Genomic DNA, 14,094 nt, shown 5'->3' on the forward strand with positions numbered 1-14,094 from the left:
GTCCCGCTGGTTTGCCATGATGTCTGGGTTGGTGTACAGTAGCAGGCGCCGGGAAGTAATGGAAGTGTTGATATTATCAATACGATAGCGCACTCTTATGTATAGCATTGATTTAAATTTCACATTGTTGTATTTAAGGGTTTATAGGAAATTAGCGATCGTTATATAATTGACATTGATAAGCTTGAGCAATAGGCTTTATCTACGGAGTGACTAATATAGATTCGGAGGTTCCAATACCACGGGGTGGTTCCCCGCATCCGACAAAACTCTCCTCTTCACAATTCTCAAAATTCTAATAAGATAGCATCCAGAATGACGGACGACAAACTTAAGGCAGCTATATTGATCGTATCGGATACTGCCTCTAAAGATCCTTCCACGGATAGAGTTGCTGAAACTCTCACGTCTTTCTTCTTCTCAGAGGGGTTAAATACCTGGGATCGACCGGCCACTAAGATCGTACCTGATAATGTACTCGATATCCAACGAGCCCTATGTGACTGGACAGATGGCCCAAACTGGGTGAATCTCATACTTTTGAGTGGCGGTACGGGCTTTGCGCTTAAGGATAACACCCCTGAGGTTCGTTGAACCTGCTCCAGAGTTACTCTGCTTTGCTAAAGTCGTTGATTAGGCCGTGTCGCCTCTCATTCATCGCCATGCACCCGGCCTAGTGTGAGTTGTGCTATCCATCTTTCAGAAACGTATATAATGTGATTACTGACCGTAAATCATGAAGTCATGGCATGATTGCCGCTTCTTTGCAAGTCACACCTTGTAAGCTGATATACACATAATTTGTTACGCAAGGACTCGCTAACAATTATCCTAGTTGCAATGATGTCACGGCCTGTTGCGGGTGTTAGGAACAAAACATTGATTATTACCTTGCCCGGCTCGCCAAAAGGGGCTAAAGAAAATCTCGACGCGGTCTTCAAGCTTCTGCCGCATGCGTGCACTCAAGCGGCTGGTGCTAACTCTCGCGCCATTCATGCCGGCGGTGTCAAGAAACTAGAAGCTGAGGCAGGGTTGTCCTCGGGGGGCAAAGTGGAACACAAACGCGACCATCACCATCAACATCACCACCAACTTCATTCTCATTCTCATTCTCATGGCCATGGACATGGCCATGTTGCCCCGAAGGCACATACGTCACCATCGGAGAGACCGCAATCAAATGATCCCAATGCAGGCCCAAATCGACGATATCGCGAATCCCCTTACCCAATGTTATCAGTGGATGAAGCACTTGCAGTTATTAGCGAACAAACTCCTGAACCAGTTGTTGTTGAGGTTCCTGTAACCACTGCCTTAGTTGGATCGGTAATTGCCGAGGATGTCTATGCCGCAGAAGCTGTTCCAGCTTACCGAGCCAGCATCGTAGATGGGTACGCCGTGATTGCACCTGAAACAGCAGATGTTGGACCAAGCACAAAGGGAGTTTTCCCCGTGGCGTCCATATCTTACGCCAACCCAGGAGGGTCATTGTCACCCCTCGAGCCTGGAACTATTGCCAGAATAACCACAGGAGCTCCTCTTCCGCCAAATGCCAATGCCGTAGTAATGGTTGAGGATACAGTGCTCGCTTCTTCGACCCCTGACGGCAAAGAGGAAGCAACAGTAGAGATATTGACAGGCGATATCAAACCGAACGAGAATGTCCGTGAGCCTGGCAGTGATATTGCGTTGGGGTCGAAAATCCTTCAGAAAGGAGACCTCATCACGTCAGTCGGAGGCGAGATTGGTCTTCTAGCAGCATCTGGAACAAAAATAGTCAAGGTCTTTAAGAAGCCATGTGTAGGTGTTCTAAGTACTGGAGATGAGCTCGTTGAGCACGACGACCCAAGAAAGCTCTATGGAGGACAAATTCGAGACTCCAACCGTCCATCTCTCCTCTCGTGCCTTGCCTCTTGGGGCTTCCCCACCGTCGATTTGGGAATTGCTCGTGATACACCAGCAGGTGAGCTGGAACGGAGCCTTCGGGATGCCCTTCGCGGAGTGGGAAGGGCAAATTCTAGCGTTGACGTGATTATCACCACCGGCGGCGTATCAATGGGTGAGCTCGACCTGCTGAAGCCCACTATCGAACGTACACTAGGCGGGACCATCCATTTCGGTCGCGTGTCCATGAAACCAGGCAAGCCGACCACGTTTGCCACGGTCCCATTCAAACCAACGTCGTCAACTCAACAAGTCCAGCAAGAGCGTGAAACTAAACTTATTTTCTCATTGCCTGGAAACCCTGCCTCGGCCCTCGTGACACTCAACTTATTCGTGCTCCCCTCTCTTTACAAGCTGATGGGCATGGGCGAAAAGCAAACTGCGCCTGGCTTATCATCAACACTTGGATTACCACTCGTTTCGGTCAGCTTGACACATGCGTTCCCGTTGGATCCCAAGCGTACCGAGTACCACCGGGCCATTGTGACAGCGTCTCGTTCCGATGGCCGATTGTACGCCTCTAGTACAGGCTTGGGGGGAGTTGGGCAGCGGAGTTCTAGAGTAGGAAGTCTAGCTAGCGCAAACGCGCTCTTAGTGCTTCGACCAGGAAGTGGACAGATTGAAAAGGGTGTCTTGGTAGAGGCATTGATGCTGGGGCCGGTCGTGGCAGCACAGTAAATGTTGTTCAGCAAGAGTATATTATACCACTGTCACAGAATGTCATCTCCCAGCAACCGGTGAAACCATGCTATCCCGAATTTATTCCCAGTAAATGTACTCTCAAATATTATTACCCCATCGCTTTTCAGTAAAAGGACTTTCGAAAAAGCACTCATGAATGCTAGACACTAAACGCAGAATCTCATGGATCCCCTTCACACCAGTTCCGCCACCCACCCCAGTCGACATCCCTCAGGATCAAGGATGCTACAGTTCTCATCGTATTCTACAACAGATCGAAAACTCCAGCTCATTCTGGTCTCCCTCGCAGCCAAGCCCCATAAACTAGCCAAACTCCTCTGATCATGCAAATATTGTGGAGGAAGGCCTGGAGGAACCATATCCCAATCCCGAGGCGAATGGCTTCCAAAATTAAAACCAGTAATGAGCGCCCCCTTCTCCTGGAAAGCTAACCTCATCATACGCTTCGCAACACGTAGCTGCGTATCCCAATCAAACAAGTGCATGAAATAGCTGGAATTGATCACTTTAACGCGGCCAACCAAGTTATCAAGTTGCGGGGTGTCCTCGAAGAAATCTTGAACTATAAACGTGCACCCTAGCCTGGATCTGTCATCGAACAGCTCGAACCCCAGGTTGATAAATTCTTCTGTCGAGTCCAATCCGATGAGATTTGCTGATGGAGCGCCGTCTTGTACTAAACGTCTAATGTCTTGTCCTAGGCCGCAACCTAGGTCTAGAAAGAGGTTTCCTGCTCGGGTTTGAGCTAGGATTTGCTCGTACAGGAGAGAATGGGATAGGGCGGAATAGAGAAACTCATAGTGTCGGAAACAGGGGTACTTCGAGATGGCCCAGGCTTGATGGGCCTTTTGTCGTCAGCAACTATATTGGCTTTTCTTTGGATATGGATGAAATACGTACAATGTGTTTCACGTGTTTCTCTAATTCTTCGGGATCTAGGTTGGCATATTCTTTTATAAGTTTTCCTCCATCGCCGTTGAGTATATGGGAGAAGTCAATTTCTCGTTCCATGTAGAGAAAGGTTCGGGCTGGTGGGCCATCATTGCTTATTGAGAAAATGGAGGTGTATGATGAGAATATAAACAAGTCTACGTGACGGTAAATACCACGCCTATCCTTTAGGGCCTGGTAAAGAAAGGCCTAACATTGCAGGACTTATAAGAGTAAGATGTAGAGTTTTAGAAAACAGGTTTCCAAAAAATGAGCCACACCTCCAGTGTTTATTATTGGATATGCTCTAGGTTCCAAAGCCCATGATGCGCCAGAAAACAAGTATCGCTCCATGTGACATCCAGTGCCCAACCTGATATCACCTGTATATTATTGCGGCAGAACCTGTCCAGCCGTACGCCTTATCATTCTTCACTTCCCAGGCTGAAACTCCAGAACCAATAGAAACCAATCCTTGACTGATGGGGAGCAGAAAGGCGTACAGAAGTCTTTGCATTATGATGCTAACCACCTGTATATATATGTCCCCGTCATCGGTATGTCCTTGTGCCAGGATGGCCGGAAAGCATCCTGGACTCATGGTATCAAAATTATGATGGTCAATATAACTTGTAGTAATACACCCATGAAGCTCGAAATTGTTCCATGATTGTATGTATTCTTACGTCAATTTGGATAGAAGACAAAGGTATCCAGCATAGCTATCCCAGATCATAACTTAACAACCGAAAAACTCCCCGAAGGTATGATGAGCACATCATCTGTGAAAGGAGGAAAATAGAAACGATCCATGTCTATCCCACGCTTCCGAACAGGACACCACACCGAATAACACCTCGACCGCTATAAATATGCGAACAGATAGAAGGAGCAGCAAGATTAGTACGAAGGCCATCTACAATGATCAACCCTTGTGGACTTTCCAGTTCTTCTTCTTCTCAGCCCGGAACGCAGGAATGGTATGATCTTTACCTTGCTTGCGAGCGATCTCTATTACAAGGAATCGCACGAAATCTGAGAGGGTCCAGTAGCTGCTATGCGCACTCAACATATTCAAGTACTGGATGTTTAAGGGTCCGCCACCACCGGAAAGGTAGTAGTCTATTTGGCCATTGTCATTGAGAAGGAACATACGCTTTTCTGCGATCTCTTCGCGGGTGAAATCGTGGGTTTCAAGCTCGACATTAGAGGGTAGTTTCGAAATGACGGCAGGACGAGATGGTGCTACATTAGCGGCGGCCATCATAGATGGAGCTGAACTCCAGCGAAAAACGCTACCGAATGACTTCCAGAATGATGCTGATGTGCTGGGGATAGAAGTTACTTTAAGTGAGTTGGCTAGGTCGCTGTCGACGGCGGCATTAACACGGTATGCGACTGGGTCAGTCGTGTGCATAATGTTGTAGAGGTTATCCACAGCCAAACATCCATATGTGCCTTCTTCTCCTGCCACACCACGCACTAGATCATCACCTTCACAGCCAGGCTTCTCCCTTCCGCGCCGCGGCAGAAGATTCGCTTTGTTGAGCAGTAAGAAGAATCCAGCTGGACTTCCACAAATGAACAAATCCTTCGTGTCAAACTCGAAGATGTCTCCAGGAATACTGGTCTTGGAGAAATCAATATCGGGTACATGTGTGGGCTGATGGCTGAGTATATCTAATGCCATTGCACTTCCGAGGGAGTGGGCAAGTAAATGCACGCGGCCATTCTGTTGAAAACCAGGGTTGTTCTTACACCATAACCGAAAGATACGGTTGGCTTCTTTGACAACTGCCTGGATCATTTTCGGCTTATGATGCGACATGTAATAAGGAATATCTAACATGACATCACTTATCAAAGACCTAACGGCAGGTATCGTTTCCGGGGTGATGTCATGTAGGGTGAACTTGTTGCTGATTGGATCCTCGACGCCCTGGGAGTCGAAATTGGCGTCCTCTAAGGACAAAGTCGACCGCCAATTGACAGGAAGGATCATGATACCTCCATGACCCTGGCGTACATGTGGCCACACCGGCTCACTGTTCAATTCCATATTTATGTTCCTGCGAAAGGCGTTAATAGCATGTGTGAAATGGAAGCTCTCCATACGTTCCGACAGTTTCTGACCTATGCCATGGATGACAAGTACTAGATCAGTCGGTGCGGGACGCATCTCTTCTATGGCACAAGCATAGCAAATCTGTCTGCCACCACTCGCTGTGGACACAGTGCGGGACTGAGTACTTCGGAGGTAGTTCCTGACATCAACCGGATTAGGCTTGGATGGATGTAGCTGGTCCCATAATCGTCGATTGAAGCCACGAATAACCGGTATGCCAATTTGCCGCCCTTTACGAATTGCACTCAGTGGTCTTCTTCCTCTTGATACCGACGGTAATAAGCTGGGTCGCAGAATCTGCGCATCTCTGCCATCAACATAAATCACACTAGAGTTGATGTATTGCTTCACAGCTTCTGAATGTGCAGCTGGTCCACCAGCAGCGTGGCTCTCATCAAGAGAGGCGATAGCCGGACTAGGGGTTGCAAGTCTCTCAGGTCCGCCCAGAACAGGACTTGGAGTTTCTTGATCACGCATTAGAGTGACTGAACTGAGACGCTTCGTATCATCTTTCGGCCATAACCTGTGTACAATTTTCATTTCGGCGTCTGCACCGTTCTCCACGCAGCTATTGAGCTCATCTTGCCATGTCTCGGACCAGGGTTTCAGATATACGTAGCCATCTTCGAGTTTATTGGCAAGCTCCGTTTCCACAGGCAGCATGGTATTCTTGTAGAACCATGTCGCACGAAGCACGCTTGAGATATCATGTAGAGGACTCCAGTATATAGGTTTCATCTACCAAGTTTAACGCTAGACTTCCGACAAAAGGGACATCAAACACAGAAAACTTACCTTCAAATTAGGTAATTCAACTAGATGGAGCCGCGATACACCTACAGGAATCTTCAACTGAACTTCCTGGTTATCACTAGAATTGTCAGAGCCATCTGAAGTGTGTCCTTGATATACACTTGTCCTCAAGCCCGACGGCTTCTGTGTGGCATGGCTAGATGTAGTGGCTTGGTGGTCAGCTCGATGCACTTGATCTCCATCTTTTGAAGAAGTGGACTCGAGTGAGCGCCCAAATACGCTTTCAGATTGGCTTAGAGGGGCCCTTGCAAATGGCGAGCCACTGATGGTGCCGCCACGAGAGGGGAAGCCACGCCAGCTTGTGCTTTCTACACTCTCAGAAGCTGCACCTTCGCTCTGCTGAGATCCAACAGTCCTGCGTCTGGTGGACTTGCCATTACCTCTCGGGGATGACTCTCTCTTGCGATAGCTAAGAATGCCCGATCTATCGCTTTCACCCATGCCGCGACCTGAACGAGATTTGTCTCCGGAATCCTTGACGCTTGCCTCTGGGCTGCGACATGTCTCATCGCCTAGAACGCTGCCAGGACCACTCGGGTAACTTTTGTGACTCCCAGTCCAGCTCTTATCTCCATGGCTTCCCGATTGCCTCTTGCAACTTGTGTCAAATAGGAACTCCTTCCCAGGTACCGCGATTCCCCCGTTTCGGACGGATGAAGAGTCCGCACGCGAATGTTTTCTCGCCGCTAGTTCAGACTTCGTAGTGCGTAACAAAGCTAACCAGGACTCCTCGAGTGCGACATTATCTTTGACCGAGAATGGTTGAGGTGGAGCTCTTTCATTACCAGGCCCTTGGTTGCTGGATGGCGGAGGTAAAGCGGTCAATGGATCATCAATAGGTAATGAGGAGACGTAGAAAAACTGAGGGCGAACTTTCGGTGGCTCGTTTAACGAATGCCAGGAAGAAGGATCAGGATCGTCATTTGCCAGAAGACATGTCGGGCCGTAAGTATGGATCGGGCCCGTCATTGTGGGCACTTCGTGAAATACCGAATACACTTGTTATCAGGTATCTCCGAAGAAAAAAAGGAGCGCGGAATTAAATTTATCGGCATAAAACTAGCATCGCTGAAACACGCAGTGATTAGCGGTCTGTAACGTTGTCTGTCAGCAAGGGAGGATCGGGATAAACGATAGCTTCTGGATAGCTTAGCGTGCGGGCTAGGGAGGATAGACTATAAGAACAGCAGTGACAACGGTGAGGCAAGCATCGCTTGAGGTCCAGATCGCGGTCTTCTTGCAGGTAAGGGTCGACAGGCGTGTATGTTTGGCCAACAGTGTCTTTTTTTGCTCGTGGTCCGCGTCTGAGCCTATGACGTCGTCCCACGTGCCTTGGCTTCCCGCGGGAATTTGTTGGCCCAAAAAATCAGAAACAAAAGACACGTCGTCTGCAGTCTTGGGAGCACTACTCCCAACAGCCCCTGGGTTTGGTGTAGAGTGACCTTGCATTCGAGGAAGAAATATCATTGTTATTTTTTATCAATAAGCGACTACATGACGGTGGCGCTAAGTGAACGACCGAAATCCGATACAATGTGGAGAAAGAAGAGCACCCTCAAGAAGAACAAAGCTGAAAACAAGCTGCAAGGTCAACAAAAGGAAGAAAAACAGGTACAGAACTAAGCAATAATCTGAATTACATGAGTGGCCGTGAAGTCTTTTGGTCTCTAGCTCCACGCTCCACCTAGTAACTAGCACCGGCACCTAAACTTACCTTTGCGTGGGGCCAATGCTTTGACCGGAAACTGGGTTGCTACCACTGTCGGTCGGCATATCACATTTCTTCACCATTAAGGACAGTACTCGCATGTGGAGTTTCTGACAGACAACTAAAGCAGCAATGGGAGCTCCCAGCATGTCGAGGAGCTTATACACATCGTGCATATGCTTGCGGATCACACTGTCAGGGGTACAAAAAGTGCGAATGCTCATTTCCTTAACAATTGCTTTCCAGTTACGGAGGTTGGAGTTGAGAAGAACGGGATTCGTCGAACTCTCTCCATGGAATCTCAAGAACCTTTTGTTTTCCGAGATTAAGCGATGTTGAGTGGCTTGATCAAATTGGAACTCGACGACTGATGGCCTGTTCTTGGATCCCCAGTAGTCATTGATTCTTCTAACCGATTCTCCTGGAAGCCGACCTTCATGATATTGTTCGACGAGAAATGCATTTGCATTGACACAAATCGTGACCTCCAGTTCTGAATACAGCGTCGCTTGTATTGAAGGATTCAGTGAGATAGGAATACTCGGTTGTGGTAGGTCATCTTTCATGCCGCGGGGTTCATGAATGATTGTAAGGGAAGCCTTCGCCATGCCTTCTGTCTAATCTAACATGAGTACACGAAACACGGTCGTTTGGTTGGCAAAGAGACCTACAAATCCATCCACTATCTTTTTTCGCAGATCTTTGAGGCTCTTTGATCTGTGTTTCTCACTCGACAGGTTTCCTAAGTCTGCTGTTCCCCCGAGCCAACCGTTTCTCCCGAAAAGCCTTTTGTGCGAAGACCGTGTCTGGCCAAGCGAGCTGTCGATGTGGTCGAGTTCGGACGACTCACGCTTGCAGATGTTAATGTGTTCCTCCACGGGTGACAAGGGATGCTTGCGAGGATTATCATACTCCAAGATTGCGGCCTGGCTGGCCATGGCCTCTGGGTGTGTGTTGTAGGTTGGTGTATATTCATATCCGTCATGAACAGCCACGCGAAGTCTTTCTGTCGCAGGGACACCAACAGAAAATGGCTGAAAATTACGTACCGGAGATAGCGACGAGATTTCTGGGTAGTAGAGAGATTGATCAGATTCTGACCCGGAACCAATTGACTGTGAAGAGTTTGTTGATGTATCTGAAGGGAGAGTGGTGTCTCCCATCTCGGGTGACATGTTCCAGAAAGATCTATATTCCTCATAGAAAGGATTGAGTTTCGCGACATCCTCATAGGGAAGCATTTGGCTGCAGCAGTCAGTATCTCAAATCGTGTCGGTTGAGGTTTCCAATTGCTTACGCTGGACTAAGCATGATGGGGATTTCCAACGAAGATAATTTCATCGCAATCTGGACAGAATGAAGAGGCTGTTGATGTCTTTCCTGTGGTAAGGAAGAGTATAGAGATGGCATGAAGTTAAAAGCCAAGGTAGAATCCATATCCGAAGTTTGACAAAATAAACCATATTTAATTGGTGAGCTTCGGAGATCTGTGCCCGCCAACTATTTGTTATTATTGAAGCCTTCAAAGGCCTTGTATTGTCAGCAAGGACAGGCTAGATTGGGTCTATAGTGGCTACTAGTAGCAATAGAATATCCTATTGTACAATGAGGGAAGTGTTCCTGTACTAATCAATAGTCCTATATTGACAACAATAGCAAGTTTCATGATGGGTGGTGTATTCACAGTCACAATAAGACCATTTTGATTGTGCCTGTGACTGCATAATTGAGTGGCTATTATTATTGTGTTTCAAGCCCCATCTATATACGACCCTTCCTAATACAAACAAGAACACACACCAACACTAGACTTTTATGTTAAGAGTATGCGCAACTACCTTCCCTCGCTCACTCTAACCCTGACTCGCATTCCATACTGCATTGTACAGCGATTCGTGGACAATCATAGCCCATGCTCCAATCCTCGTCAAAGCCTTGTCGCCATGAAAATAAGTAAAGCGTGCTTTGTATTACCTCCGTCATTGAGGTGAAAGGTCCACACTCTCGATAGATATTTTTATTTCTTTTTTTGTGTTGTACGTCCTAGTAGATGATCTAAGAGGAGGTTGCATGCTTGTCACTTGTCCGGTCCGCTCGGCATGCCGTGGGAATTGCCGATTTAGTTTAGAGTACACGGGCACTAGTATTATCATATCACAATCATTTATTGGCCAGAATGATACATTTTCAATTTCTGAGTAGAAAGTCGCCCCAGCCGCAATGGAAGCATCCGAGTTGTTCGTTCTACTTTGACTAGGCTCCATTACTATCCTAGGTAATGTCCATGGCTCAAGGGTTGTTAAAAAAAATCTAGAGACAAGCACTGAGCCTTTGCTGCCCCCCGCCAAATGTTGTAGACTTCATTCCCGAATACCACCGTCCTTGGGATGGGTAGCGAAGAGTATTGCTATTTGGCCAATTGGGGACTTCACCTAAGAAACTCGACATACTTGATTCCGGAGTAGCCAAGGGAATCATGACGGTAAAAGTGGGATTCAAAAAACTACCCTGGATCGTAAACACGGTAGTTTCGAGGTTTTACAAGTAGGAGTGAGCGTTAGTACTAGTGATCGTCGATTGGATGGTGAAAATCAGGACTAACCTCAGTCATGGGGGAATTAGTATTGTAAGCGAGCCTGTAAAGCATGAACACTCAAATTGGTTCACCGATTAGTGTTACTGATGCATCTGCCTCCCACAATCGCCGTGCCTGTCTCCATGTTCCCCATCCATAGTCCGTACACTGGAGCCCCATCAATTAAATTGAAAGGCAAAAGCATCGGCATGTTCATTCACCAATGACAGGCGGCAGAATCGGCGCAGAAATCCCGGCGATTCTGCCGATGCTGTATGTCACGTGTACATACTCCACATGCCGACTTTCGCTTCCGCAGGGACTCCAGACTCTCGGAACGAACGACGGCACTGACGTTCAAGGTTTCCCCACACGCTCAGTCGTGCTTCCCCCCAATGACATACCGTTATTCCCTATTGCTGACTAGCCCAGGACCCTCCCCTACTGCAATTCATTACCTGATACCCCAACTTAAGCAACCATGTATGGTTTCTCCCGTCGATCCAACCGAAAATGAATGCCGTTGTGGTTCTCCGTGGCAGGCTTCGATACTGCTCACCGGGATCCCTACAACAAGCCCTCATTATTTATAAATGAGCGCTTCACCCTTTGAGATTCACTTCTTCTCCTTGTAACACTTTCACTTCAACTTTAACTATTCATGTTGGTGATGGTTTAATCTGTCCTACATTTCATAACTCTTACCTCATACTGTCATTTGTCGATCCTCATCCCCACAGTCGCGAATACCAAAGCAATCAAAAGCTTAATTTTCGCATTTTGCCGCCGATATGGCTCAAACACAAGAGAAATACGATATTGTCATCGTGGGCGCAGGCCCTGTTGGTATTCTTTTGTCCCTGTGTATGTCACGATGGGGTTACAAGGTTAAGCACATCGACAACCGCCCAGTTCCCACTGCCACAGGTCGCGCCGATGGTATCCAGCCTCGTTCCACTGAGATTCTCCGTAACCTCGGCCTGAAGCGCCAGATCATGGCCTACAAGCCCGCTAAGGTTTACGATGTCGCATTCTGGGATCCTCTCCCCGGCGAACAAGGTATCCATCGCACTGGCAGTTGGCCTAGTTGCCCACGTTTCATCGACACCAGATATCCTTTCACAACCCTTGTTCACCAGGGAAAGATCGAGCGGGTATTTTTGGACGAGATTGAAAAGGCCGGTACCACAGTCGAGAGACCCTGGACTATTACCGGATTCAAGAATGATGGCTTGGACGAGACATACCCCGTCGAGGTGCAGCTGAAGTGCCTTGACACCAACGTCATCCAAACAGTTCGCTCTAAGTACCTCTTTAGCGGTGAAGGAGCCCGGAGTTTTGTCAGACAGCAGCTTGGTATCCAGATCCATCACAAGGATCCTATCTCTTATGTGTGGGGTGTTATGGACGGTGTTGTGAGGACAAACTTCCCTGATATTGAGGTGAGAAAACGAATGTCCATGACTCAACTGATCAAACACTGACGAATTTTGCGTATAAAACAGACCAAGTGCACAATCCACTCCGACGCTGGTTCGATCATGGTGATTCCCCGTGAGGACAACATGGTCCGTCTGTATGTCCAGATTGCTTCATCCTCGGACCCCGACTTCAACCCAAGAAAGACGGCGACTGCGGAGGAAGTCCAAGAGGTTGCGAAGAAGATTCTGAAGCCATACTGGGTTGAATGGGATCGCGTAGAGTGGTACTCTGTCTACCCTATTGGGCAGGGTATCTCCGAGAAATATACCCTGGACGAACGAGTCTTCATGGGCGGTGATGCCTGCCACACCCACAGCGTATGTCAAGCCAATTTCTAACAATACGTTTCTTCGAGCTAACTCTCCTTTAGCCCAAGGCCGGCCAGGGTATGAACACTGCATTCCACGACGCTTTGAACATGGCTTGGAAGCTCCATGCTGTCGAATCTGGACTCGCCGATCGCTCCATTTTGAGCACTTACGAGACTGAGCGCAAGGACATTGCAGAGACTTTGTTGAACTTTGATGCGAAATACGCTTCGCTGTTCTCCAAGCGTCGTCCCACTGCTGGAGAGGTTGGCTCTGCTAGCCATGCCACCGTTGCGTCTGGCGGTGAAGAGGAGGATGAGTTTGTTAAGACCTTCAAATCATCATGCGAATTTACCAGCGGTTACGGTGTTGCCTACAAGCCCAACATCTTTAACTGGGATTCTAGCCACCCGGCCAAGTCGTCTCTGTTCGAAGTTCCCGGCGTGAGACTGGCCGCCGGACGCGCTTTCACGCCGTCGACAGTTACTCGACTGGCAGATGCCAACTTTGTGCATTTGGAGCAAGAGGTGCCAGCCAATGGTGCATTCCGTATCTTTATCTTCGCAGGTAAACAGGAGAAGACAAAGAAGGCCATCACAGACCTTGCGGCAAACCTGGAAAAGGAGCGCTCGTTCCTGTCGGTCTACCGCAGACCCGATATTGCTGATGTTTCATTCTTTGAGCGTCACCAGCCTCACTCCAAGCTCTTCACCCTCTGCCTGGTGTACGCTGCGCAGAAGAACCAGGTTGACATGGAGGCTGTGCCCCAGATTCTCCGCGATTACCACCACCACATCTATGCGGACGACATCCCCGACGTGAGAGTCCCTAATGCCAAGTTCGCCGCACACGAGAAGCTTGGCTTTGACCCCGAGAAGGGAGGTGTGGTTGTCTGCCGCCCAGACAGCCATGTTGCCTGTACCGTGCAGTTGGTCGAAGGCAGCGGCACCGCGGATGCCCTGAACGCCTACTTTAACGCTTTCTCAACCAAGCCGTTGGGCCAGGACCAACAGCAAAGCCGTCTTTGATTCACGATGAACCTGTCTATTCTGTAGCCTTTTGATGTACATAGCACCTTGTTTTTTCTTTCTGTCATATTGGCTGGGTCTAGCCTGAGCACTTATGTATGACCCGCATTCTTGGCGTTCGTTGTATATATACCTGCAATAGAAGAATTCCCTTTAGAACATTAACTCAAGTTTTGACCATAATTCAGATAATGCTCTGTATTGTTAGTTGTGTAACAAGAACTGTCATTGTTATGGGTGCACGTTCCTGGTGGTGTGTGCGCGGAAGACGCTCACCGTGACTACATAATTATTTCTATTTGCGGAAGTCATTCCCCGCACAGATCAATTATCAAGATCTTCATCAACAGCACTCGCAGTTGCAAACTGTACCAACAGCCAGACAACAAGATGCTTTCTCTAGTCCTTTCAGCTGAACTCACAGGGTAAGTGTGTTCTAATCGTGGTTTCAAATTTATGAATAACTCCACTTTTTGATT

General features: G+C 48.1%; 5 protein-coding genes across 5 annotated transcripts; 2 read left to right on the plus strand and 3 right to left on the minus strand.

Annotated features, from left to right (window-relative positions):
- Positions 1 to 315: 315 nt before the first annotated feature.
- AO090012000275 (bifunctional molybdopterin adenylyltransferase MobB/molybdopterin molybdotransferase MoeA family protein) lies at positions 316 to 2,622 on the plus strand (the record flags this gene model as incomplete). Its single annotated transcript, XM_001727266.3, has 4 exons — positions 316 to 585; positions 638 to 678; positions 743 to 780; positions 836 to 2,622. 4 exons carry the CDS (start codon positions 316 to 318, stop codon positions 2,620 to 2,622), a joined length of 2,136 nt encoding a protein of 711 aa, XP_001727318.1.
- A 414-nt stretch (positions 2,623 to 3,036) lies between these two features.
- On the minus strand, positions 3,037 to 3,657 carry AO090012000276 (class I SAM-dependent methyltransferase; the record flags this gene model as incomplete). Its single annotated transcript, XM_001727267.3, is given in 3 exon segments — positions 3,037 to 3,073; positions 3,079 to 3,491; positions 3,547 to 3,657. Coding segments are annotated over 3 exon segments (561 nt in total).
- Positions 3,658 to 4,501: 844 nt separating this feature from the next.
- On the minus strand, positions 4,502 to 7,483 carry AO090012000277 (DDHD family phospholipase; the record flags this gene model as incomplete). Its single annotated transcript, XM_023236403.1, has 2 exons — positions 4,502 to 6,439; positions 6,497 to 7,483. 2 exons carry the CDS (start codon positions 7,481 to 7,483, stop codon positions 4,502 to 4,504), a joined length of 2,925 nt encoding a protein of 974 aa, XP_023091332.1.
- A 586-nt stretch (positions 7,484 to 8,069) lies between these two features.
- AO090012000278 (uncharacterized protein) lies at positions 8,070 to 9,533 on the minus strand (the record flags this gene model as incomplete). The annotated part of the gene is made up of 4 exons (XM_023236404.1): positions 8,070 to 8,145; positions 8,229 to 8,839; positions 8,894 to 9,410; positions 9,520 to 9,533. 4 exons carry the CDS (start codon positions 9,531 to 9,533, stop codon positions 8,070 to 8,072), a joined length of 1,218 nt encoding a protein of 405 aa, XP_023091333.1.
- A 2,055-nt stretch (positions 9,534 to 11,588) lies between these two features.
- AO090012000279 (putative FAD monooxygenase) lies at positions 11,589 to 13,615 on the plus strand (the record flags this gene model as incomplete). The annotated part of the gene is made up of 3 exons (XM_001727270.3): positions 11,589 to 12,239; positions 12,303 to 12,596; positions 12,650 to 13,615. 3 exons carry the CDS (start codon positions 11,589 to 11,591, stop codon positions 13,613 to 13,615), a joined length of 1,911 nt encoding a protein of 636 aa, XP_001727322.1.
- Between the last annotated feature and the right edge of the window lie 479 nt (positions 13,616 to 14,094).

This window comes from Aspergillus oryzae, chromosome 4, assembly GCF_000184455.2.
Source record: "Aspergillus oryzae RIB40 DNA, chromosome 4".
Taxonomy (NCBI): Eukaryota; Fungi; Ascomycota; class Eurotiomycetes; order Eurotiales; family Aspergillaceae; genus Aspergillus; species Aspergillus oryzae.